This window comes from Ailuropoda melanoleuca, chromosome 9 (genome assembly GCF_002007445.2).
Source record: "Ailuropoda melanoleuca isolate Jingjing chromosome 9, ASM200744v2, whole genome shotgun sequence".
In the NCBI taxonomy this organism is placed as follows: Eukaryota; Metazoa; Chordata; class Mammalia; order Carnivora; family Ursidae; genus Ailuropoda; species Ailuropoda melanoleuca.
In genome coordinates this window covers 98,911,190-98,935,388 of record NC_048226.1, presented here as the reverse complement: position 1 = coordinate 98,935,388, position 24,199 = coordinate 98,911,190, and the positions used below count along the sequence as shown (strand labels likewise).

At 49.0% G+C, this 24,199-nt stretch overlaps 1 protein-coding gene and 1 long non-coding RNA gene across 3 annotated transcripts in view; one reads left to right on the top strand and one right to left on the bottom strand.

The window, feature by feature from the left end:
* Nucleotides 1-24,199, top strand: part of FAM135B (family with sequence similarity 135 member B) — a 288,115-nt gene that overhangs the window by 144,493 nt on the left and 119,423 nt on the right. The window contains exon 3 of one of the 2 annotated variants that reach the window (XM_034668650.1): nucleotides 1,959-2,038. In XM_034668650.1, coding sequence (XP_034524541.1) covers nucleotides 1,959-2,038 — 80 coding nt within the window. Of the gene's footprint in view, nucleotides 1-1,958; nucleotides 2,039-24,199 lie in introns of those variants that run through there. The other variant, XM_034668651.1, reaches the window with a different exon arrangement.
* LOC109491010 lies at nucleotides 5,809-9,045 on the bottom strand. The gene is made up of 3 exons (XR_002144388.1): nucleotides 8,996-9,045; nucleotides 6,446-6,519; nucleotides 5,809-5,835 (listed from the first exon to the last, which is right to left on the bottom strand). It is a non-coding gene; the product is annotated as an uncharacterized LOC109491010 (long non-coding RNA).

The window sequence follows — 24,199 nt, the reverse complement described above, 5'->3', positions numbered from 1 at the left end:
ACTGCAGGCCACAAGTGTTTAACTTCGGTGGAGTCCAATTTATCAATTATTTGTGTGTGTGGATCGTGCTTTTGATATTAAGAACTCCTCCCTTATCCCTAGATTTTAAAGCCACCTTTTCTTTTTCTTCCCGAAAGTTTCATAGTTTTACATTTTGCATGTAAGATTATTATCCACTTTGAATTAATTTTCAGAGAAAGTAATGAGATCGAAGTTGTTTGTTTGGTTTTGGTTTGGGTTTGGTTTTTGCCTGTGGATATCCAGTTGCTTCAGGACCATTGATTGAGAAACCTACTTTTTCTCTATTGAATTGGTCTTGAACCTTTGTCAGCAATCATTTGAGCATATGTGTGCCCTTGTTCCTGCTGGGTGGGGTTAGAAACTCAGCCCTCCCCCATAGTCTGTACTTTTAAAAGGTGGGATTCTCATCACCATTTATTAGTAGGAAAATCTGAATCTGGCTCCCTACTCAAAGACCTTCTCTTGCCAGGTGAGGAGGGTGCCTAGGTAAAGCTTGGCAGTGGTGGACATCGAGGCTCCCACTTGGTCTTTGCAGGTGTGTGTGGAGGTGAGGCCACAATTTTGTGTGTCGTGTGGCTGGAGTACAGTTACTACTGTCTAAAAGTTGTCTATCTTGCTACGCTGCCCCTTTTCTGTCCTTTGACTAGAAAAAGCAGGCGTTTGGGGGGGGTTTGTTGTTGTTGTCCTGCAGCCATTAGAATTTCTGGGTGGTTGGCTTCTCTCTGAGGTCTATGAAGCAAAAAGAAAATGCAGAGAACTCCCCAGCATGTCTTTACCTGGACCTTGAGGTCCATAGACTGCTTGCTTTCTTCTTCATCTGTAAAAATCTTTTGTTTGTTCTATATATGCTGTCTAGAGGTTTTAGTTATGGTGGGAAGGATGGGGAAAGTATGTCTACTCCATCTTTCCTGGAAGCAGATGTCATAGCAGGTCCTTTTTTTAATCATCATTTTACAAATACAGACATACGTTCAGAGAAGTTGTGTATTCAAAATCACGCAACTCATAAATGATGTCGCCCAAACTCCAGCTGTGAATCTAGCAATGGTGCTTTGCTCTACATCTCCTCTGCTTATCACACGCACACGTACAACAAACACGAGCCTGTCAACAGAACCTTCTATGAGTATATGCACAGTGCAGTGTCGCCCCCAGCCATAAGCTCAATGAGCCAGCGGAGTTCATGGTTCATTTTACCTCTATTTCACTTTGTTTTTTTCACATCCCATTTCACAATAGGCTTGAAATCGGTGGAAGGGGAGAACAGTGTGACGCCAGAAATGTCCCTGAGTGTTTGCAGGCGGAAGGGCCATTAATTGCAAAGGCAGGGACCTGGAGAAGGTGCTTGTGGCCCTGTGACGGAAGTGGCCAGATAGGAGGGTTACTGATAGTGTGGGAACCTGCACGATGTTCTGAAATGGTGGAATTTGGAAATGGGAGTGACGTATTACAAATACGGGCACAGAAATACGTTGAGGAGTGGTTGGCGGGTCCCCCAGGATCGGCAACCCCGCTGTTGTGTTTCTAAAGGAAGAGTCTGTTGGTCTTGCAGCATGATAGCAATTCAATTTATGGATGGATTTTGCACCAGGCAGTAAAGCTTCCATTGTCTCGTAGGATGGACTTCCTGACTAAACAAAAGCCATGCCCCTTAATGTACCTATTCATATGGCCAACCCACCATCCCTTTCCCTCTCCCTGTTGCCGCCAAACTTGTATGTGTCTCTATGATCTCACTTCAACTCAACTTCCTTTCTCCTTCATGGTCCCATCTGATCCCTCTCCCACTGTCTCTCCTCGATGCCAAGTGATTGTGCACGCTGCCTAGAAACTTCTATGGTTCCCTTTGGTCTTTAGGAGTAAGTCTAGGTACTTTTAGAAGAAGCCAACATTAAGAAGTCCGATCTTCACCAGCCTGTCTTCTGTTTTTTCCTTAGGTATTACCAGATCCGAATGACCTTGAAGGTGTCCTCAAGGATCCCCCACAGACTGAGCGCCTCCATTGTTGGGCAGACAGGTGAGCAGGAGGATGGCAGTGGGACACTTGTTTTCCACTGGTAAACAGTCATTTATCAATACATGCCAGCGCATAGCAGAGTGCAACGCACATAGCGACATTCAGTAAATCGTGTTGAATGTTGGATGAGTGAATTTTGGAAATGGAGGCCCACGGTTGGTGTAGCCATGTGTCTACATTGTTGCAAGGGGAACCTGGCTGAAGGAAAACACACTCTGCCAGGGTTAAACCTGGCTGTGAAGGGTTGGCTACAGTCAAGTCAGGGAGGAAGATGATGACAAATGGTATCCTGTTGTCAGTCCTGACAATCAGCTAGTTAAAGAGGACTGAATAAGTCGGCAGTTGTGGTAGTGCTCCCCAGGCACAAGGAGGAGTCAGAATCAACACTCCCAGCTTGGGATTGCCAAGGACAGCCCAGGTTCTAACCTGGAGGAGGCTGAGTATTAGTGGGCCTCCAGGACTCCCAGCAGGTGCTTGGTGTAAGAGTGTTGAGTCCAAAATATAGAGTTTATTACTTGGATAGGCACCAAGAGGAAATACTTACATTCGTAAATTTGGGAGAATGTGTAGATCAGTCATACAGTATGAAGTAGAAAAGCATAGGGATGGAGGGGGGACGCCTGGGTGGCTCAGTTCATTAAGTCTCCACCTTCGACTCAGGTCCTGATCTCAGGGTCCTCGTATTGAGCCCCGTAGTGGGCTTCCTGCTCAGTGGGGGGTCTGCTTCTCTCTCTCTCTCCCTCTTTCCCTCCCCACCGCTCATTCTCCCTCCCTCTGTCTCTCTCAAATAAATAAAATCTTTAAAAACAAAACAAAAAAACCCTATAGGGATGGAAGAGAGAAAAAGGAATGAGAGATACAGACAGAACTATGGAAAATCTGGTTAACTTTAGCGATACAAGTGGACGTAGTAAAGATTATTATAGACATCAAATCCAGTGAAGTTGAAAGCTCAGGTCATAGCTACCCTTCAGAGAATTCCTTTTGGAATTTCCCTGGCAATTGGGCCACTGCACTATTGGCAGTGATATTATGCTGGGTGGAATTGCACGCAATGAAGCACCCCTAGACTGGGGGTGTAGACGCAGTGGTCGGCTTAGCTCCACCTGCAGCAGGCGTGGGCGGCGTGGGGCAGAGCAGGCTACTCAGACCACACAGGATGACATCAAGGACTGCTGTGGTTTACAGGCAGTAGGTTGACCAGAGCCTGTGGTCTAGAAATAGAAAGATGCTGGAGATCACCCGTTCCTCCTCTGACTCTGGGCAGAGTTAAGTGTCAAGTACTAGGCAAGTCACCCCCTTTCCAGGGCATTCCTTGTCTTCCACTCTGCTTCTCTCTGGGCAACGGAGACTGGCGGGCCCCTGGTCTCCCATGTCCTGTGTGCATTCCGGAAGCCTATGGTTCCCTGCTCTGCCCCTGCTGTGGAGTGCCCCATCTCCACCCCACTTTCTGCCAGCAGACGGTTGGTGGGATTGGCAGAGGGAGTAGGAATCCTGCCATTGCATGAACTCCTGTGTGACCCCAGGCATTGGCAACTTGAAATTTAATTTCCTCACCCCCAAAATGAGGACAAAAACCCATCCTTTGTAGTGTTCTTGTCTTGGAGATTATAAAGGAGAAGGATATTTTACATTCCCAGAGATGATACAAGTCAATTGCCAGGAGAGGAACTGGCCCAATGTCAGGGTCCAGTCAGTCTGACCTGTGAGTGGCCACACAGTCAGGGCTGTGGGGCTGGTTGCATTCTCAGGGATGAAACTGGGACCTGGAAATCGGGTGGGATCCGCACCCCAGCCCACCTGCCCACAGCCATCCCCAGGTACCTGACAAGGACTCAGTTCCTTCCCTGTGACTCTAGCGCCTGAGCTCAGTTCCTTCACCGGCGGAGCCTTCTCTCGGAGCTGGTGGTCCCCACCCCCCACCATGAGGACCCAGAGGGCTGTTGGATATCCAGCCACCGGCAGAGCCCGGCAAGGGGCTTGGGGAGAGGAAGACTTGCCACGCAGAAACAAAGACAAATGAAATGCAGTTTGGGGGAGGGAAAAAAAAAAGCTTTTCTTCTTCTTTGGTCTGACTTGACACAGGGATAATTGGGGTACGCTCGCTATGCCCTTGGAATATACACAAGCATACTGTTTAGAATGGAATGCTAACATAGAGGCCAGCAATAATTACCATAAGGATTGCTCCATAAGTGAGCAAGAGATAGCATTCGTGATTTCTTACTCGAGGTGAATTTCCAGTTGCATTATTTTCAGTTAGATATCACTGCATTGCCAAAAACTTAGTGGTTTAAAACCATGATTTATTCTCGATGTTTTGAGTTGGCTGGCCTCAGCCAGGTCATTCATGTGCTGCTTACTTTCTGGGGTTTCTGAAGAGAGGGTGGGTTGCCGGAGATCATGACATCAGAGGTGTCTGATCCTTGGTTGGCATGGCTGGACTGCTCAAGGGAACAGCTGAGCCTGTTTCCAGTCAGGTGGTCCAGCCTCTCACATGGTGGCTCAGGTCACTGAAAGAAAGAGGGGGAGTGAGGGGAGAAAGGAGATTCTAGGTCTCTGACAGTCTGGGCTGGGAACTGGCACAGGGTCTCTTCCCCACATTGCATTGGTCAAGGCCAGGTGCAAGGCCAGCCCACATCAAGGGGAGGGGAATATACGCCCCCCCGATGAGCACCCTCTGCAGGCACAACAATGAAGGAGGTTTTAACAGTCGTGTCTGCATGCAATTACCAGACATGGTTTCCATCACCTGCATGTAGTTCTGAGTAAGCAAAAAGAAAGAAAAATAGATGTTTAGACAATGAGGTAGGATATACTGAGAAACAACCAGAAGGCATCAAAGCACATGGGACCTAATGATGTCTTTGACATTCATTAGTGGAGTTGTCTTGCAGGGACAGATGTTTTAATTTGGCTGTTTTGTTCCATTTATCTCTAAAACAGAAATAGAAAAGGTTTGCTGTGTCTAGAGGCACAGAATTCAGTAGTGGTGAGAGCCACAGACTCTGGGCTTTCTAGGTTCAAATCCTACTTTCAGTACTTCTCCGCTGTGTAGATTTAGAAAAGGTTTTTGATATGATTCATGGATGGATTGATTGATTTTTGGGTTCCTCACCTGCAAAGTGGGGCTGGTAAGAGGTACCTACCTTCTGGGTTTGTGTTAAGGATCGAACGAATTATGCAAGGAAATGCCTGGAACAGTGCCTGGCACAGAGTAAGTGCCTGGAGTAAGTGTCCCTATTGTGCACACAATGGTTATCGGAGGGGCTCGCAGTCCTCCGAGGGAGGCGGAGAAGTGTCCCACAAGTCCAGTAGAGGTGGACAGTGAGATGGGGTCCCAAGTGAGATCTGGAATTGGGAGCAGATGTTGGCTCAGCAGGCAAAGGTAGGAAAGGATGATCTGGGGAGATGTAGCAAGATGACTGGGGCCTGAGAGGTGCAGGGGTGAACACAGAAGTGGGATGGCAGGGCCGACAGAGGAAGAGAAAGCACTTTGGGGGACAGGGATGGGGGGGGCACGTCGTGCAGACCAAGCACTCGGACTTCCTTGCCGTGGGTTGGCTGGATGAAATGAGAACACTCCAAAGACACAAACCGAATGCTGTTCAAACGCGACGTGTTGTCTCATAAATGAAGGGGCAGAATTAGACATTTTTGTTCTCCAACATGTCCATCCCCTGGTGGCCACATCATGTAGAGATAGTTTCCGTTAGGCAGACGACTTTGATACTGCTTCTCGAGATGTGAAACAATTGCTCATTGAATTTTCCGGGCTTGACGTTTATGGTGAGATTCTGTAAATAAGAGAAAATTAATAATTCCCCATGTGAGACGCAGCCCTTACCTGCACACCATTGTGTTTCCTTTCATTGATTTGGGGAAGTTTTCTTCTTGTCTGAGTGAAATGCGTGTCTCATAGAATAGACTGTGACGGGCTCTGAACTCAGAAGGGACTGTCCCCCGGGCATTCTGGAAAGATCCCAGCGTTACCAAACAGACATGCGTGCAGTCAGCTGACTGCCCAGCCAGGGTGACAGGTGTCCCATCTGCTCCTGGAACTGGGGGCAAGGCACAGAGGGGGCAACTTCTCCATGGCCATGCGAACAGTCGGGGATGTTTAACCCTGGTGTCCGGTGGGAATTTAAAGTCCACGGCATCTTGGTCATTACCAGAAATAGAAAAGTATAAATTACAGGCGATCCTGTCACGACCCACCGAGGCCAGGACATCTCTGGGCTGTCCCCAAACCTTTCAGATGCCTCTTACAAACCAAAGTACCGAGACCTGAGACATAGAGAGATGAATTTTGGTCACTTAAAACGTGAGGCTTCCTGTGTAACAGGAGGAGAAACCAGAAGTAAGAAATTTTAAAATGTGATTTGCTCACCTCACAGCCTTGCTTACCTTTCGTGGGTCTCCCAGAACGGTCACCTCGTCTCTCCTGAGGTCCGGGCTGCGAGTACTTGGCACGTGCGTGCCTGTGAATAAATATTAAGTCTACTTAATTATGATGATTCCCTTCCACCCAAATGGTGCTATTACATAGATTTTGCCGTCTCTTCCTCCCTGGAGATGTTAGAAAATGTTCCCCTGTGGTGGGGGAGGGGTGACCACTGAAGTCAGAGAGGGCAACAGAAAAGGCATCCTCTCATCACAGCTCGTCAAAGCCAGAGAGAAGATAGCACGGGAAATCGTGGACATGTATAAAAATTACCATGATTAGTTTTAGTAATGTTTTGAGAGGTGATGTCCATTAAGTAGAAGCATTTAAGAATTTCATCACGTAGGGGACGGCAGGGGGGCATTTATTCTTTAAATGAATCAATATAATTTCTTTTCAGGGTCCATTAAAGCGCACCTAAATATCAAATATGCCTGCTTTCGTGGAGAATACTAAGCAGGTATAACAGTCGCGCTCCCAGGCTCTGAGTACCCACCTGGGGCCAGAGAAGAGCACTGTTCAGGGCTGTCAGAAGGATGTCTTTGGCGAAGCCCAAATTTGAGCCATGTTCTCCCACCTGTTTGGCTTCTGAGAGCAGCAGTCAGCTCAGAAACACTGAAGCCCAGGTCCCTCACTTTTGACCGCCTGGGCAGGCAGGAGTCTTCTCTGCCAGGTGGCCCTGTAACCCAGCTGTTACTGGGCCAAGCCTGGTGTTGCCCCTCCTTTGTCCTTGAGATGGCATCTTTAAGCCTGCTTGACCTGCAGGGCTGTCCTTGGGACGCTCTCTTCAATCTGCTCTGTCTCTGCCTCTGCTCTTGCTATTCCTTCCACTCTGAATGCCTGTCCCTCCCTCCCACCCCCTCGGGTCTGGGAGACTGGCAGAAGGAACTGATGCAGCTTCTGGGAGGGAGAGGTCCCCCCGCATCGAAATTACCAGTTACCCATCTGAGCGTCCTTCTCACAACTGCACACACACACACACACACACACACACCTCCCCCATTGTTGTGCTTCTCCAGCACCATTTCAGCGTGTTCTCATTTCCCACACCTGCAACTTGGCTTTGGAGGACTACCCCAGGTTGCTGGAAGCACTTTGTTCAAGATTGGATCTTGCCCGAGCCTTTGAATCACACTGTCCCTCACAGCCGTTCCAAGCCCTGCCCGCACCCATGATTCTTAGTACAGGGACAGGGAAGCCCCGTGCCTTGTCTCACGATGGGACAAGCTGAGATGTAACTCATATTCCAGAGTCCCCTGCAGGATCAGGCCGGTCCCCTTCTTGGGGGACCTTTGCTGAAATGCACCCATGTCTGCCTCCCCCGCCTTTCCCTGCCCCGTGTTCCCCACGCAGCTCTTACCGGGGCACATCCATAGTAAGTCACCAGCACACGAGCCCTTGTCTCTAGGTCTGCTGCTTTATCAACCGTATCCAGAAACCATTAGAAATTGTACACCAGTTAGTTGTATTATAGAACGTGGAGTGTGAAGTTAACCAGACCTGAGTTCACCTGGGTTCCTTGCGACCCTGTGTCGGGATCTGCTGTGCGTAGCACCCTCTGTAAATGGAGTAATAGTGATAGAAACAACCCCGTAGGGCTGCTTTCGGGATCAGGGAACATGCCTGGATACACCAGGAGCCCCCACGTGCACACACACCAGCTCACGGGCTCCTTGCTTCAGCTGCCCACCACGTGTGTCAGGAATAATCTCCCCGTCCACCCCGGAGGAGGTGTGCATTCTGTGGAGACACTCAGCCTCAAACCCGTTTCTGAAAGTCGGCTGTGTGAGGCCATTGAAGCAGAGCTTGCTGGCAGACCCTGCGCTCTCGGGGCTCTGGCGTGGTGCTGGGGGGCCGAGGGGCTGAGCGACAATGACAGAGAGAGTGATGAGGGCCTGGGAGGAGAGAGGCCTGGCTGCTCAGGGCTTGGGCAGCCTCCCTGCCGGGGCCTCCGTGCTGTCTTGCCAGGTCTGACTCCGTCAGGTACACCTGACCTCCAGGGGTCCTGGCTTCTGGCCTGGGGTCGTCGGGGGTAATCTCTTTGTGTTCAGAGAGCAAGGAGAGCCCCCCAGCAGGTCCTCAGGGCCTCAGCCCACCTGGCGTCAGCACAGCTGCACCTGCTGTTTCCCCCACACGGAGTGAGGCTCCTCCCCCAGGCAGCAGCGCCACCAGCCCGCACCTGTGTGTGTGGGGGCAGCTTGCCCCTGGCCAGCATGAGTTAGGGACGGGCTCCCGGAGAGAAAAGTGGGGGTAAGTGAGGGACCCCTGATGCACATGCCCTGGCCAGCATGAGTTAGGGACGGGCTCCCGGAGAGAAAAGTGGGGGTAAGTGAGGGACCCCTGATGCACGTGGCAGAGACAATGGGACACAGGCTTCAGAGCGGCCTTCCCTGGGGGCCGGGGAGAGAACAGCGTCGGGCTAGGGCACCACACACATGTGCTGTGGACCAGCCGGCTGGGTCCCACTCGCACCGGCTGACCTAGAACCTGCCGCTGCCCTCCCTGGGCCTCACCTTCCTCTTCTGTAAAATGGGAGCCATCCTCCTCATCCTTCATGGAGTCCTGAGAATTGAAAATGTGAATATTATGAAAGGGAGATTGACATCTTAAGCCCTCAATACATTCTGGATCTTTTTAATTTTATTGAAGAAGCCAGAGTCAGCAGACACGGGTGAAATCTATATGGACTGAAACAGTAGCCCTGATGGGGTCTTGCTTATTCTGTAAATGCTCCTTGAGTGTTTCCTGCATGCCCTGTGCTGTCCCCAGAGCTCTCAGAACTCCCAGAGGCCACCCCCCACCATGTTGCCTTCCCGGGTGAACTTCCCATCACTGGAGGTAGGTTCCCAGCTGGGATTTCCATCATGGTTTGAAACTTTGGCAATGAAGAGAATATTATAAGATAGCATACGCTGATTCCTAGTCATTCTAGTCTTATGAAAATGAGGTCGCTTTTTATTGCATTTGTGTGGGGGGCGGATATTCAGGGATGTAAGCAAATCTTCTACGTGGAGGATGATGCTTAAGACCCTGGGACCATGTTGCTTCATTCCGTTCTAACTTCCTGGTGCCTATCACCGTGCCTGGAACATAGTTGGTGTTCCCTGTACGTTTATTGAATTGATGAATGAAAGACCAGGGAATGGAATGTGGACCAAAGAAAGAAAGAAAAGAAGCTGAATTGCATGCAGTTAAAAAAAACATAGTGAGCTCTCGAAGGCTCAGCAATACAGGGAGGAAGCATCCCAATGGAGAAGCCTGCTGTTTCCGTTCTCAATTAATAGTCATTAAGCTGTTGTTTTAAAAAAAAAATGATTATTTGGAAAACAGTGAAGTGTCCAAGAGGCAAGACAACCTCTTTCTGATTTGGCCACATGGTCTCCGAGAGTCTAAGAATGAACCAAGTTGTGTGGAATTGGGAGTAGCCATGAGGGAGATGTCTGGGAGGGGAGGGGACCCCCTCAGGCCTCCGAGTGTGGGGACCGCACCCTGCGGCATCCCTGAGGGATCCAGTTTCTAGATGCCCCCCCTCACCCCTCCTAAATCCACTCTAAAAGTGAGATGAGATGGGAAGCAGAGAAAGTACTGGAGAGGAAATTGACATGGGCACACAAGATGAACTTGGTGCTCTGTGAGAAACTTGGAATTCTGTAATTGTAGCTAGTAAGTTGATCCTAATGGCAGATAATTGGATGGTTTCATCTTCTCTGCTCAGTGAATTAGAGCTACGTGAAGAAATGCTGAAGTCTTACCGCCTTAACATAAGGGACCGTTTCCCTGAGGGTGGACCTGCTTGGCAGAGGGTCCTCATTTTTGACCTGCCCACAGGTGCATTTTCACCTGGTGCTGATGGAAAAGGTATAATCATCAAAGAAGTATTTGTTTCTGAGCTAGGCGCAGTGGTTGAGCACATGAAATTGTGACCACCATGAACAGTGGGGACCCTCGCTCTGCGTGGTCCAGACTCGCCCGGACATGCAGCCCAGCTGGGCCCAGGGCTCTCTCTCCACCGTGAAGAATGATCAAATCTGTCCTGACCAGTATTTCCACAGTGAAAATGAGGGAGTCTGTGCCCCCGTGACATGTGGGGTTTTTTTTAATCCAAGGGATCAGGGATGCGTATATCAGAACGCCTGGAATACAGGGAGGGGGAGCATTGTCAGGGCCAAATTCCTGCTGAGGGAGATTCTGCACCCCCCACACTGGGTCCTGAGAGCAACTTTAGAACCTCCGGCTGGTTGGCCCCAGGCGCTCTGACTTTTGGTGACCCCCTTCACTAAGGAGATGTGGAAATGTACCAATTTCCCGCGTTGAATACACATTGTGTTCTGTAAAATTTGTTTTTATTTTATTTATTATTTTTTATTTAGAGAGAGAGAGTGTGTGTGCACAAGCGGGGGGGGAGGGGCCGAGGGAGAGGGAGAGAGAATCCCAAGCAGGCTCCACACTCAGCGTGGATCCCGACATGGGGCTTGATCTCATGACCCTGAGATAATGACCTGAGCTGAAATCAAGAGTCAGACACTTAAATGACTGAGCCACCAGACGCCCCTAAATTTTGGTTTTAAAATTAATTAGTTCCAAATAACTATTTGTGAACTGTTGTGATTTTTCTTCATACTTAGATGAAATGTTGCAAAGTAAGACAGTCTACCTTTAAGGTCTTTACAAATGCACTGTAACATTTATAAAGACTAAATATGCCCGATGTATTATTGCAAGGAAATTTAATGAAGTGTTTATATGTCGAATCCCATTCTTTTGCTTTTTTTTTTTTTTAAGATTTTATTTATTTATTTGACAGAGAGAGAGACAGCCAGCGAGAGAGGGAACACAAGCAGGGGGGAGTGGGAGAGGAAGAAGCAGGCTCATAGCAGAGGAGGCTGATGTGGGGCTCGATCCCATAATGCCAGGATCACGCCCTGAGCCGAAGGCAGACGCCCAACCACTGTGCCACCCAGGCGCCCCCCATTCTTTTGCTTTAATCTCAACCATTAGGCCCTTGGGCAGCTTGGAGACTCCAGGCATCCTGACAATGGTGGCCAAGCCATAAGGCAGCCCCAGCTGACGGGCCAGTGTCCTACATACGGGGCATGGTCCAGAATCACTGGACAAGTTGAATCAGTGGCCATTTCAATAATAAAAAAGTGAAACTTTCCATTTCCACATTTATTTTAAGAACTAAGTTTCATCCATGCCAGTAGGACAAATTGGGCCTTGTGCCAGAGACCGAATAGTCGGGTTCTAAGGGCCTTTGAAGGCAGAGAAAGCTGGACTCACATCTCAGCTCAGTCTCTTATGGGCTTTGCGCCTCCCGGCAAGTCACTTGATCTTCCCGAATTTCAGGTCTTTTATCTGTAGGATGAGGATCATAATTTGTACCTCACAGCACGCTTAAAGGCTGAAGTCGGCCTTTCCTGCAGTGTGGTGTTAACACCGATATTGGCTAGTAATTGTATGGGATTGTGAGTGACGCAGACATGACACATCAGGTGTTAAGCCAGATATAAGATGACTTTTCACTTGCATTAAACTCCAGATGCGGGCAGACCACACTGGCACGGTGTCGTCACGTGGCTGTCAGACCCCGAGCTCCGGCTGTCTCCTGCTTCCTCATCCTGACAAGCAGCCTCCACTATCGAGACCCCCTTAGGGCCCAGGCTGACTCCTGAAGTTCTGGCCATGGCATGCGAGCCACAGGCTGGGGGGAGAGGAAAAGCGCAGTGAGGGTGTGCAGTCCCTTCCTTTTCCCGGGATCAGTGGGGGGGGGTAGTGGTGTTCCTATATCTCGTTTACTAGGATTTATTTCTCGGGACCCACCTGAGAAACAGAGACGCCTAGAAGAGCAGCCTTTGAGGTGGGCACCATTCTAGGTTTGTCTCTGGGAAAGAAGAGCCTTTGATTTGTCCTCTGCCACTCGCGGCCTTTGCCCTGAGACTGCCGGGAATCATCAAGATGAATGTAGCAGACCTGTGAGATAATACTCCTGAAGGGTAATTCCTATGGAAAACGGTCTTCATTTTCCATTTTCTTTCAAGACTGCGTTTAATTCAAGAAAAAAATGTGTTTCAGGATAATAAACCTTTGCTAATTTTCCTTTTTTTGTAGCAAGGAGAGCAGGGGCAGGATTACCCCCATTGTCAGGAGGAAAGACACGCTGCAAAATCACTGTATGCGTTTATTTGGGGTCTTAGGGATTGCAATCTGGGAGATGCAGAGACAGCCGAAGCCGGGCGTGCTCTGAGCTGTAGGCAGGAGGCAGGGTTTTGAAGGCAAAGAGACACAAGCTTCCATTAAGTGTTTGAAAGACTCACAATTGGTTCTGACAGTATTTAAACTGTCACATGATTGGCTGTTTGGTTAACAGCATTGCATGATCTCTGTTTCAGTCTAAAGTGTGAGATGTTTTCTAGGGTATGTTACCCTTATTGCTCAGTCCCGAGCACCAGGATGTTTTCCAGGATGGAGCTAAGCTGCGGTTGTCCAAAGTCAAAAGTCCATTTCCCAACTGGTGTGGACGTGCCTGGGTTCCATCCCCACTCCACTGTAAACGGAGTCCCCGAGCCATGCTTACTCCATTGTGACTCACACGTTCCACCAATCTCTCCTAGAAAGCAACAACGGCTTCGTTTTTATTTAAGGGAATGATGCCGATTCCCCTTTAAGTTAAATTTTAAAGCAGAACAAATTTTTGCAAACAAATGTTAAGTAATGCCAGTAGAGGTAGTCTGGGGATATAGTAAAAATCATCCATGTTTTATGTAAATAACTGAAGTTGAGTAATTGGCTACATTAAATCCATTGGTAGACATAAAGTTACCAGCTCAGTGTCTGAACAGTTACATTGTACTGTGAGCCGTTTTTATTTCCAGAAAGAGCAAGATTCAAAGGTACTCTGAGTTTTATAGAGTGCCTCTGATTCATCGCCCTGTTTATATGTGCCCAGTAAAAAAATTAGGAAAATATTACTTGGGACAATGGTACAGAGCAAAATTCTCCCACGGAGGCATTCAGTTTGAACGAGATACATTTTAAGCCAGACCCGGGGTGTCCTGGAGAGTGGGGTTACTAGATCAGGAATTCCCACAAATTGGCTTTCAGTGCGTCTGTCCAACATGTCCCTTCTTTCCAAAGACAGCCAGAGACAAGAGGATGGGATTCTTGTTAAAAGTTTTCTCATACAGGAAAATTAACAGAAAATGCTCCTCTTACTTTTTTCATATTTATATTGTATTTGGGCCATTGCAGAAACCGCATTTCCCATTTCGTCTTGTTAGCTAATTGGGCCCATCTCAAGGGAGAAAGAAGCCAGGAGGAATGCACTGCCTCTCAAGTGTGCTCTTACTCAGAATGCTCTTGAAGGAAGAGCCTGAGAGTTTTGTTTTTCAACGTTGCATTCTTTTTTTTACCTTTTTGGTAATAGTACATCCACTTTAGGTAGGCGGTAGGCTATAGGGGCTTGACTTAACTTGACCCAGCATGTACTTGTTCTCGGGGGAAGGTTGAAATCTCCACACACAGAACTGTCAGCCACAGCTTCCATCTCTGAGCAATGCAGTGTCCCTCTCCAGCACTCCCGCGGGTCAGGTCACCAAAGCCAAAGGCCGACCTTTATAACCTGCTCACGGAAGCCAGAGGACTCATTTTTACTTGCGGATAATTCAGATGGTGTTAGTTCCCTGCTCAGAATCCACAGATGATGATGACGAGGATGGTGGGGACAGTGGGGAGCAGCAGTGGCAGCTAATGTTTATATTAGCTATAAACTAATGTTTATATTAGCTATATATAATATAATATATATATTAATTATATATAATTAATGCTTGATAGGATCCGGGCCCTGCTCCCGTTCTTTGCAAATATTCACTTCTTCACGACAACTCTAGAGGGGAGGTACTGTTGTCATCCCCATTTTCCAGGTGAAAATACTGACGGAAACTCCTGGGGAGCGGTGGGGTCAGGATCCCATCCAGGCAGTCTGGCTCTTACCTACAACATTGTATTACTTCTTGTATACCTTGGAGCAAAATACAAACTCATTGGCAGGTGCTGGTTGGTGCCCTTTGATCTGATCCGGGACTTGCCCCTCCCACTCATTTTCTGCCCCTCTGCCCCAGCCCTCTTACTTTTCCCTGGATGCACCAAGCCCATCCCCAGCTTGAGCTCCTGGAGTTGCGGTTCCCTCCACCCGGATTCTGGCTTGCTGTTTCCGGTGTCAGCTCGATGGCACCTCCTCAGACAGGCCTCTTGCCTTAGGTTTCTGACTAGATTTCCCGTTGTCACTCAGTTCCCTATTCTGCTTTAGTTTTCTTCAGACAACTTCAGCTGATTTTGTCATATCCTCATTTATTGTCTGTATCTTCTCTAAGACGTAATGGTAATGCCCACTTTTAGTAAATCATTACTGAATGCCTTCTATGCACCAGGAAATAGAATATTTTAAATATTTTGTGTATGGGAATGTACTTAACTCATTACACCCCTACAGGTGATGGATCCCTTTTTGCAGAGGAGGAAACTGAGGCTTGCAGAAGCTCATGGACTTTCTCATGATCCCCCAGACACTAAGTTGCAGAACCAGGATTCGAACCCAGTGGGTCTGGCACGTCTGTGTGGCCCCTCCTTCCCCCTTAGTGCTGGAAACAGGACCTGTAACAAACAACAGCTGAAGGAAAACATCAGCTATGTTGAGAAATGGCCCTGCCACCCAACATGTCCAGCAAGAGGGACTGCACTTCACCTTGAATCCCTCCCCCGCCGTCACCGGTACACTGAATCAGATTTCAAGTTCCATCAGTTGGGACTTTCTCCTTCTTGGCTCTCTTGGGGCCCCTCCACACCTCATGACATAGCTATGGCTCAGGTTCCCATTCTTCTTTCCTGGGCTCAGCCTCCTCACTGACCCCCCTCCCTGTGTGCCCCCAGAGTCCACCAGTCATGCACAGGAGCACTGTCAGAGTCGTGACAAAGCAGGCCTGCGGGGCTGCCCGGCCCGTGTTCCATGGATGGGCTTAAAGGACATTGCATATGCCATCCCAATCCTACTACTTAAATATTTTAAACTTTCATAAAAGAGGCAGCGAATGAAATGTTTGTGTTATTGTCTCAGTCTACTCCAGTCTATCTGGGTCTGAATCCTGGTTCCACCTCTTTGAAACAGTGAACCCAAGTACCTGGTGCCTCAGTTTCTCTGTACGGAAATGAGAGTGGGGCAGAACCTCCCTCCCAGGGTCACGTCGAACGTTCAGTTAGGTAACGTGAGTCCCCAAGGGGGGGGTCTCAGATGTCAGCTGCTGTCATCCTCGTCACCATCATCAGCCCGTGCTGGACTTGCCTTTCTCTCCGGCCATCTTTCAGCCGTGCGTCACTGTGGGAGGGACGCAGCAGGTGCACACGTCCGGTCACATGACCTGGTGCCAGCAGGCACGCCCTCCATGGCTTCCGCACGCGACGGGCGCGGATGCCAGGCCCGGATGCCGCAGCTGCTCAGCACAGATTGGCGCCGCGATGTGACACCAGACGGCCGGCCAGGTCATGGTTATATCGTACCGCGTGCAATGTCAGCATTGACTTTGAGCTCCCCTTGCTTCGTATTTGACTTTAATATTCACGAGGAAGAGCATGAGCATTTGTTGGGTATAATCAGAGAGAGAACTTTCCAACAGAAATCGATGACGAACCTTTGTTTTCCTATCAGTTTCAGGGCTCTTGAAATATCAAGGGAGATAGTGATCTTGGGAGTTAAAATGAAAAACAGAACCAAAGCCAGTGTTGGGGATAAAGGATAGGAGCAATCAGGCATTTACCACAGCGACACTTATAAACAGTAATTATTGTAAATGTTAAATATACTGTATCTTATGCAATCGGGAAAGCAAAGCTTGCCTGTGCCGCCTCCGCTGTTGATTCCAAGCTTGCGTGTCAATCAGAATGGCTTCTTGATTTCATTGATTTTCTTTCACAGATTTTATACATTTGCAAAGTATGAACTAAATGACATTAATAAAACCATGCTTCCACGTTTTACAGATTCGACTTCCATATAAGATTGAGTTGGGAGGGAGGAGAGGGGACTCCATCACCTAAAAATAATTCAGTGTGACAGTGTGCACGAATGCCCGAGGGCAGGGAAGTCGGAGCTGGCTCCGGGGAGGCTCTGAGCTGCGGTTAATCCACACGGAGCCATCAGCGAGCAGCCAGAGTTCCAGCCAGCGGTGCAGACACGCGAGTGCAGGTGGAGGTTTCTGCGGCTGGTGGAACGTCCAAGGGTGGACAGATGGAAAGAGGCTCGTGAAGAGGCTCAAGGAGGAACTGAGAGAAAGACCAGGGAGGTATTAGATTTCAAAGAGGAGGTCTTAGTCTCAGGGCCAGAATTCAGGTTTCTGATAGGAAGCAGGAAGCATCCAATAGCAGTAAATTTCTAAACTTTGGCTTCAAGGTCTTTGAAATCAAACTTTCCGAGTTATCCCGACACGTGTCCTGGCTTGGCCAGGACGGCTTCCTGTCCCCCTTCTCTTTCTGTGACCCCCACCCATGGGCTTATGCCCCTTCCCTGGTGAAATCCTACTGGATCATCAAATTCCCCAGCCCTGTTTCCTCTTCCCATTTTCACAGAGACTTTTTTCCTCCAGGCAGGAGTAATCTCGCCTCTTATAATCTTTTCCTAATGTTTTATCTGAATATCCCGTAGGTTCTTACTGCTTCTGACCACGTGTGTGTGTGGCATATGGATTAGCACTCCCCCGAATGTGCTGGCACTAGAATATAGGACATTTGCGTGTATCTCCCTCTGTCTCCCCTGCCCTTAGCCCCTTTACTCCCACTCTGCCTTCAGAACTTTGCCCACAGGCCACTTGCCCTGGGAAGTCTCCCCTGGCCTGGCTGCGTGCCGGGTGCCTCTGCTCCGTGGCATGCATGACTGCCATCATGTATGTATGTGCAAATACCCGGCTCTTCCCTTAGTCCCTGCGGTTTCAAGCTCAGTGAAGTCAGGAACCATATGCTCCTGTGTATACTCAGCACGTGACCCACCACCCAATGGTCTCCATCAGGGCCAGCAGCCTTGTTCTATAGGTAAGAGGACTTGTGTCCTCTATAAATAGTAGCTCCCAAGACAAAGCCACCATGGGAACATGCATGCTGGGTTCTCAGCCTGGCACCCTTCTTAACAGGCTGGACTGTCCCTCTCACCTAGGAACACTGTCTGAGAAATCCGTCCCCTGGGAGCCTTTACCGCATTGAGTGCCAGTCCTCCTTGGGCTTCTGCATGGGAGCCAGGGGCTACCTGAGCCAGGGGATTACTAACCAAAGGAATGGAGCAGCAATGGTGGAGTTTTAGAGTTGAATCAGGAGTGGGAGACCTATCATGGTCTGGCTCTTCTTTCTGGTTAGTTTACTTTCATTGAGAAAAGAATCTGTAGATCATTGCCTTGAAGTCTTTGAAATAGGAACCAGAAGAAATCAGAAATGGGAATTAAATGGGAAATTCAACACATGTTTAGGGCCAAAAGGGACTTTAAAAATGCAGTGGAAGGGGCGCCTGGGTGGCACAGTGGTTGAGCCTCTGCCTTCAGCTCAGGGCGTGGTCCCGGTGTTGTGGGATCGAGCCCCACATCAGGCTCTTCTGCTATGGGCCTGCTTCTTCCTCTCCCACTCCCCCTGCTTGTGTTCCCTCTCTCGCTGGCTGTCTCTCTCTCTGTCGAATAAATAAAAATAATAAAATCTTAAAAAAAAAATTAAAAAAAAATAAAAATGCAGTAGAAAGCTTGCAGCCTCAGAGTCATTAAATGGATTGGCCAAGGTCACTGGTCAGTGGAAAAGCTGTTATTTTAAATTAAGGAACTTGAGATTTAATGGATATTTTCTCCTTCGACAAAATTTTTGTTCCATTATGAGAAAGTCCTTCCATTCGCCATTTGAATAGTGAGGAATTTGTTTAAGATTCCTGGGTTTTAATTTCCCCTGTGGAAGAAGAGGCCTCGTTTTGTTGTTCAACCAAATGGATCAAGCACCATGAAGCTCCCAGCATAGCACATGGCATGGTCATGGCAGTTGACTCCTTGGATGCTATCCCCCTTTTTCTACCAACAGAACCCTACTTTCCCTAGGAAAATGTACATCTCCTGTCTTCTCAGCCATGTTACTGATTTACTTCCCAGCTGCAGGCCTGGCTCTCATGAGCTTACACCAGTCAACATATCCCTTGGTCCTGTTCCAGGGAGGGACCTGTCTTCTCTCTCTATTCTTCTGGATATTGGGGTGCAGAGATAGTGAGTTTTGATTCTGCTGTGTCCATTTTTCTATGATAGAGTCTTGGGCTGTCTACACAAGGATCAGAGGGAGTCAGAGTAAGGGAAAGCAGAAAGAACATCAGGGTTTTGGGTTTCACCCCTGAGCCAAGAACTGAGCCATCCTCAAAGCTAGAACTGCTGTTGGGTTTTGATTTGAGTTTTCTTTCTTGTTGAAGACCGTGTGAGTTGAACTTTCTGGCCCTTGAAACAGCTTTCTCATGAACACAGATATTTAATAAATAAGAATTTTCTTAACTTCCCCTTAATTTTAAAGTAAGTGTCTTTGAAGACAGCAGAGGAGGCCGCGTGATGTCTCGGGGTCCACCGTACTTTAAGGACTCTGATTGGAGTGTTAGAAAGACCTGCCTGACGTCCTTCAAGGCAAATTCATTTAAGAGGACTCTGAAGTTGCAGGTGTCACCTTAGGACTTTTTACCAAGCCAGCCTCTTCCCCCTCCCTGGAGGCCTGGCCAGGGGGCTTTTTAGGAGTCCTTGATCCACAGCCACATGGTCAAAACCCTCTTCCAGAGCTGAGTTACAACTGTGAGCGCCTGGGGCTTTCCACATCTCTGCTCCCCCTCTCTCTTGAGGCAGGTGGGTTCTTTGGGTAGGTTTCTCCTAATAGCAAAATGTGTGCATGTTCATTGAGAATATATTTAAAACCCAAAGTGCAGCTACACAAAGAACCCCATAATGCCACCATCTAGGTATCACATAAGCAAAGTGTTCAGTGAGTTATCTGTTCACATTGTTTTCTTTCCCTCTCTTTTTTCCCCTCACCTCTTTCCCTTTCTCTCTGCTCTCTCCATGTCTCTTTCTAAACTCTTCTCTTTCCGATCTCTCTCTGTATGTATGTAAACAAAACTGAGATAATTCCACAGCTTGTACTTTAACTTCTGTTTATTAGAAAGGTTGGCATTTCATTAATTAGGCCAGGAGCCACATGTTTTTACTCCCTTCCTAATGTTCCATATATTGGGTCTCAGGCGACTTATTTAACCTCTCCATTAGGTTGCGTGGTCTGATTTCAGCGTCGTTTCTCGTGAATGATGACGTGATGAACATTCTGTGCCTGAGTTCTGCTAGCGTCTTCGTTGGCTTAGAAATGTCTTACAAGAGCCAGTGCCTAGTTACGTTAATGAGCATGCATATAGATGACCTTTTGAGGTCCCAACCTTTCAGGAAGACTTGCTAGTCTCCCAGTCTAAATATAGCTACCTTGATCCAGCCACTTCTCAGCCCATTTGTTTGTTCCGTTTCAGGCTAATATGAGCTAGCTCTGCATGGGGCATTTTATGAAAATTCTCTGTAACAAACAGCCGATGGTCGATACATTTTGCAGATCACAAGAGCACACAGCAGGGTACAGAGGTGCAGAGTCCCTGCCACCTGTCCCAGGCAGCCGTGCATAATGCCGACTGGGGATGGAGGCCGCAGAATGAGTTTGCATCTTGACCCAAGCCCAGGAGCGGAGCACATTTGCTCCTCCTGCTTTGATTTTGGATTCCATGAGGACAAAGGCTGGCAGGGTCTTAGGTCACTTTCCCTCTGTCAGCCTCAACTTTCCCCACCATAAAATGGGAGCGCTAATAAGCAGTGGTCATGGTACTGGTGAAAGAGTGAAGTGAGGGATGGAAACAATGAGATGAGAAGCAGCAGCCCGAAGGATGGCTCACGTCCTTCCACAATAAATGGCACTACGTATTTCCTAGTCTGGATCTTGCTGTAAGATGTTTTGATCAGTCATTCCTTAGCTCCGACTGAAGCAGAGCAGTTGCCAAAGAGGAGAGAGAGCCAGGTGGAGCGCCGGATGCTGGCTGAACAGACACAGCCCTGCCTTTCCCTATCAGGAACTGGTGTGACCGGTCCACAGCGGTCAAAGATTGGAAACAAATGAGAGTAACAGCACAATTTTAGAGTGCCTGGGTGGCTCAGTCGCTAAGCGTCTGCCTTTGGCCCAAGGCCTGATCCCAGGGTCCTGGGATCAAGCCCCGCATTGGGCTCCCTGCTCCACTGGGGAGCCTGCTTCTTCCTCTCCCACTCCCACTGCTTGTGTTCCTTCTCTCGCTGGCTGTGTCTCTCTCTGTCAACTGAATAAATAAAATCTTAAAAAAAAAAAAAAAGCACAATTTGGCAGTTTTGAATTTTGCAACCAGAGGAGCCTTGCCGGCCTCTCAGGTGCCGTTTCCGTGGCAGAGCAAAGATGGAGACTGGTACCCACGACGGCATTCCACCTCCACTGTGTACCCTGTGACCTTGGTCATGTCATGCAGGCTCTTCCCGTCTCACCTGATGCTTCCATATGATGGTGCTCATGAACACACTTCACAGGGCTGTGAGGACGGTGTGAAATAGCAAGCACCCCAAAAAGTGCCTAGTGCACAGTACGTGTTCAGTAAGTGTGAAATCTCCAGAGCAGGGTGGATGGAGTGAAAAGGGTCTAAGCGGAGGCCCCGCGGGGAGGGGTTAGTTGTGCCGCTGACCACATTCTCTAATACTCGAGGTACCTAGAAGGTGGAGGTAGCCAAGGGATGGCACCTTGCTCCGCAGCTTGGGCCGTTTGACTGAGAAATGTGGCTTCGCGTCCTCACCTTATCTGAGCCTGGGTCATGATTAGAGCAGATGCATGGATGGACCCTGGGACAGGGGCAGGCAAGCCAGCTGTAGGGAAGAGATATCTAAGCTCCTCCGAGCGTATAAATTGTAGCAAAGTTACTGCATTAAATTAAAACAACAAATCTCGTGTAGAAGCATAGATATTCCGTAAACGCCTTCTGGTATAACGCAAGGTGATCATGGATCGACCATACCAAACTTCTGCATAGAGTGTATTGCCTAGACCACAAATAAGGAAGAACCTTCCTCCCCCTGCCAAAAAAAAGGGGGGGGAGTGGAGGGAGGATGGGCAGGAGAGACACCAGCAACATAACAACAGAGCCACAAGCAGGTGCATCTCTGAGGGCAAATGCTGATACCTGTTCAGACCAGGAGCCTCAGGTGTGGGCCTCCCCACTCAGCCCCAGGAAGATCAGCAGAAAAAAGGAAGGGCAGAAAAGCTCCAGTTAGTGGAACCCCCAGACACTCATTAGGCACAGATATAAATCTGTTCTGGAGGAGAGCATCCTCCGTTCATGTCCCCAGGATGTTCACAGATCCCGTTCCACTACATACAAACTCTCAGAAAAAAATTCCAAAAGCGCAAATGCACCGGGTATTCCGGGCTCCATCCCTGTGCTTCCCTTCTGGAACCGCCTGCGTCTCCTGAACACCTGGACCAGCTGGGTTCCCGTGAGCTTCTGTCCACAGAAGCCACTGGTGGAAACCCGGAAGTCAGGAAGGAGGGAGAACAGCACCTCCTTTCCCCAGCATCTCTGGTGGGGCCCCTGGCCGCTGGAGCAGCAGGGCAGGCAGAGCGGGGCCCCGGAAGCCTGGTGGTGCCCGCGCAGCTTCCCTGCCTCCGCTCTGCATCAGCAGCGAGTTCCCGCAGCCCCGGTCGCGCTGGAAGTGTTTCCAGGTGAGCAGCAGCAAGTTGGAGCTCCAGGGACAGCGGCAGCTCCTGGAATCCATGAGCACCGACACCCCCTCCCTCTGGCGTTGCCAGCCCGTCCAGTACCTCTGTCCAAATGCCTGCACTGGGTCCCTTTCTGCTCAAAAGGTGTGGAGCCCCTTCTGCTTTCCTGAGTGGATGCGGCTACCGTGCAGGAATAAGCTACTGGAAGTGAACATCAACAGACAACAGACAGCTGGACCAAGTTGGATCTCCCAAGCCGAGTTTGCGTTTCTTAAGTGGGGCCTTGCCCCTTGAAATTAGGAGAAAAACTACGGTTTAAGGAAAAAACAAAGCAAAACAGCACATGTTAGAGATTAGAGTGGTGGCTGTGTTGAGACCGTTGAGTTCTCTTGCAAAGGAAACAAAATGCAGGCATTGACTGCTCTCCAGAGACCGATAGGCATCCAGGGTAGGGTGCCACGTGAACCCTCCATGGGTTATTTCTCCGCAGATTTAAATCCCGCTCAACGCCCACCCCAATATCATTGCGCATTCCCCATGTTCAGAATAACACTTGTCACTGCCCTGACACATGCCTTAGATGGGACCGTCATCTCCCTCACCAGGGGTGGACAGGTTCTGACTCCAGCACACCCCCATGGCTGCCTCACGAGGAGCTCAGCAATGCTTCACGACGGGGACTCTGGTGACAGGTTCTGGGGTGTTCTGTTGATCCTCCCTCCTGAGAAGTAGTGCAGCATTTAAAACCCTTGCTTCAAAGCTCTGGACACTCTGTATCTTCTTTATAAAGTGTCCCGGCTACACTTCTGGCCTGGTGTGTGTGACCTCGGACCATCTCAGCTTCCTGTGCGTGCAATGCTACGGACGATCTCTCCCATCACCAGCTGACCCCTCGGGCTGGTGGTGCCCTGCCACTTGAGTTAATTAGATGTTTCATGATCATGAAATTAAATGAAGAGAAAAACATTGGCTGGCACTTGGAGAAGCTCCCAGGATGCTTGAGATGGAACACTAATTGCAAAAGTAGGTGTGTGAACAGAGCTGCTGGGCTGACGGGCTGCAGGTGAGCCCAGTACCGAGGGGGGTTAGTTGAAGTGTACTGGAGATGACTCTGGAGAATGAGGTGTCCCGGTCCCTGCCCTGGGAAAACACGACAGAGGTGAGCACAGTGCAGGGGAGGGTCGAGAGCCAAGGGTGCAAACCTGAGCAGAGCTTGGTAACTATTTATTGAATGAGTGAAGGTATGATTCTCTCATTACTCCATGGACCCATTCAACTGCAGGTACATTCTTCAATGGCTCTGAGGGGAAAGTGCAAGGTAGAAAATGAGAAGAAAACCCTCCATTATCCAAGGCTTGTGATTCCCTTTAGGTGGGGGTTTCATGGTGATTATGAGCTGATTTCTCCTGATTGTGGAGGCTTGGAGAACAGTGTGCAAGAATCTACCTCCTTTGAGATGTGATGCTCTGAGATTTGATTGACAGTTGAAAAGGCTCTAATGCTGCTGGCTGAGCTGAGAATGTATTTAAAGGGAGGGAGGGAGGGCAGGAGGGAGGGAGGAAGGGAGGAAGGAAGGAAGAAAGAAAGGTTTTCATCCACAAAGAAACTGGACATGTGCCCAAGGAAATGAGGATTCAAGTTGACAGTGGGCAATAGAGGCTTAGCAGGAAGGTGCATGGATGACAGAAGAGCAAATGCAGGGATCACTGCCCGGACAGCACCAGTGGGTCAGGAGGACCCCTGTTGCAGGTAGACTTCCACCCTGCAGAGGCAAGCACCATGCCAAGAAGGAAACCCGTCTTACTGCAGACCCGCAGTGTGACCGCACCTCTTCCAGGCTCCGCAGGGTGGAGAATCTTAGACACATGTCCTAGAAAAGGTTTCCAGGAGACTTTGTCCTCTGGTGATTTGTT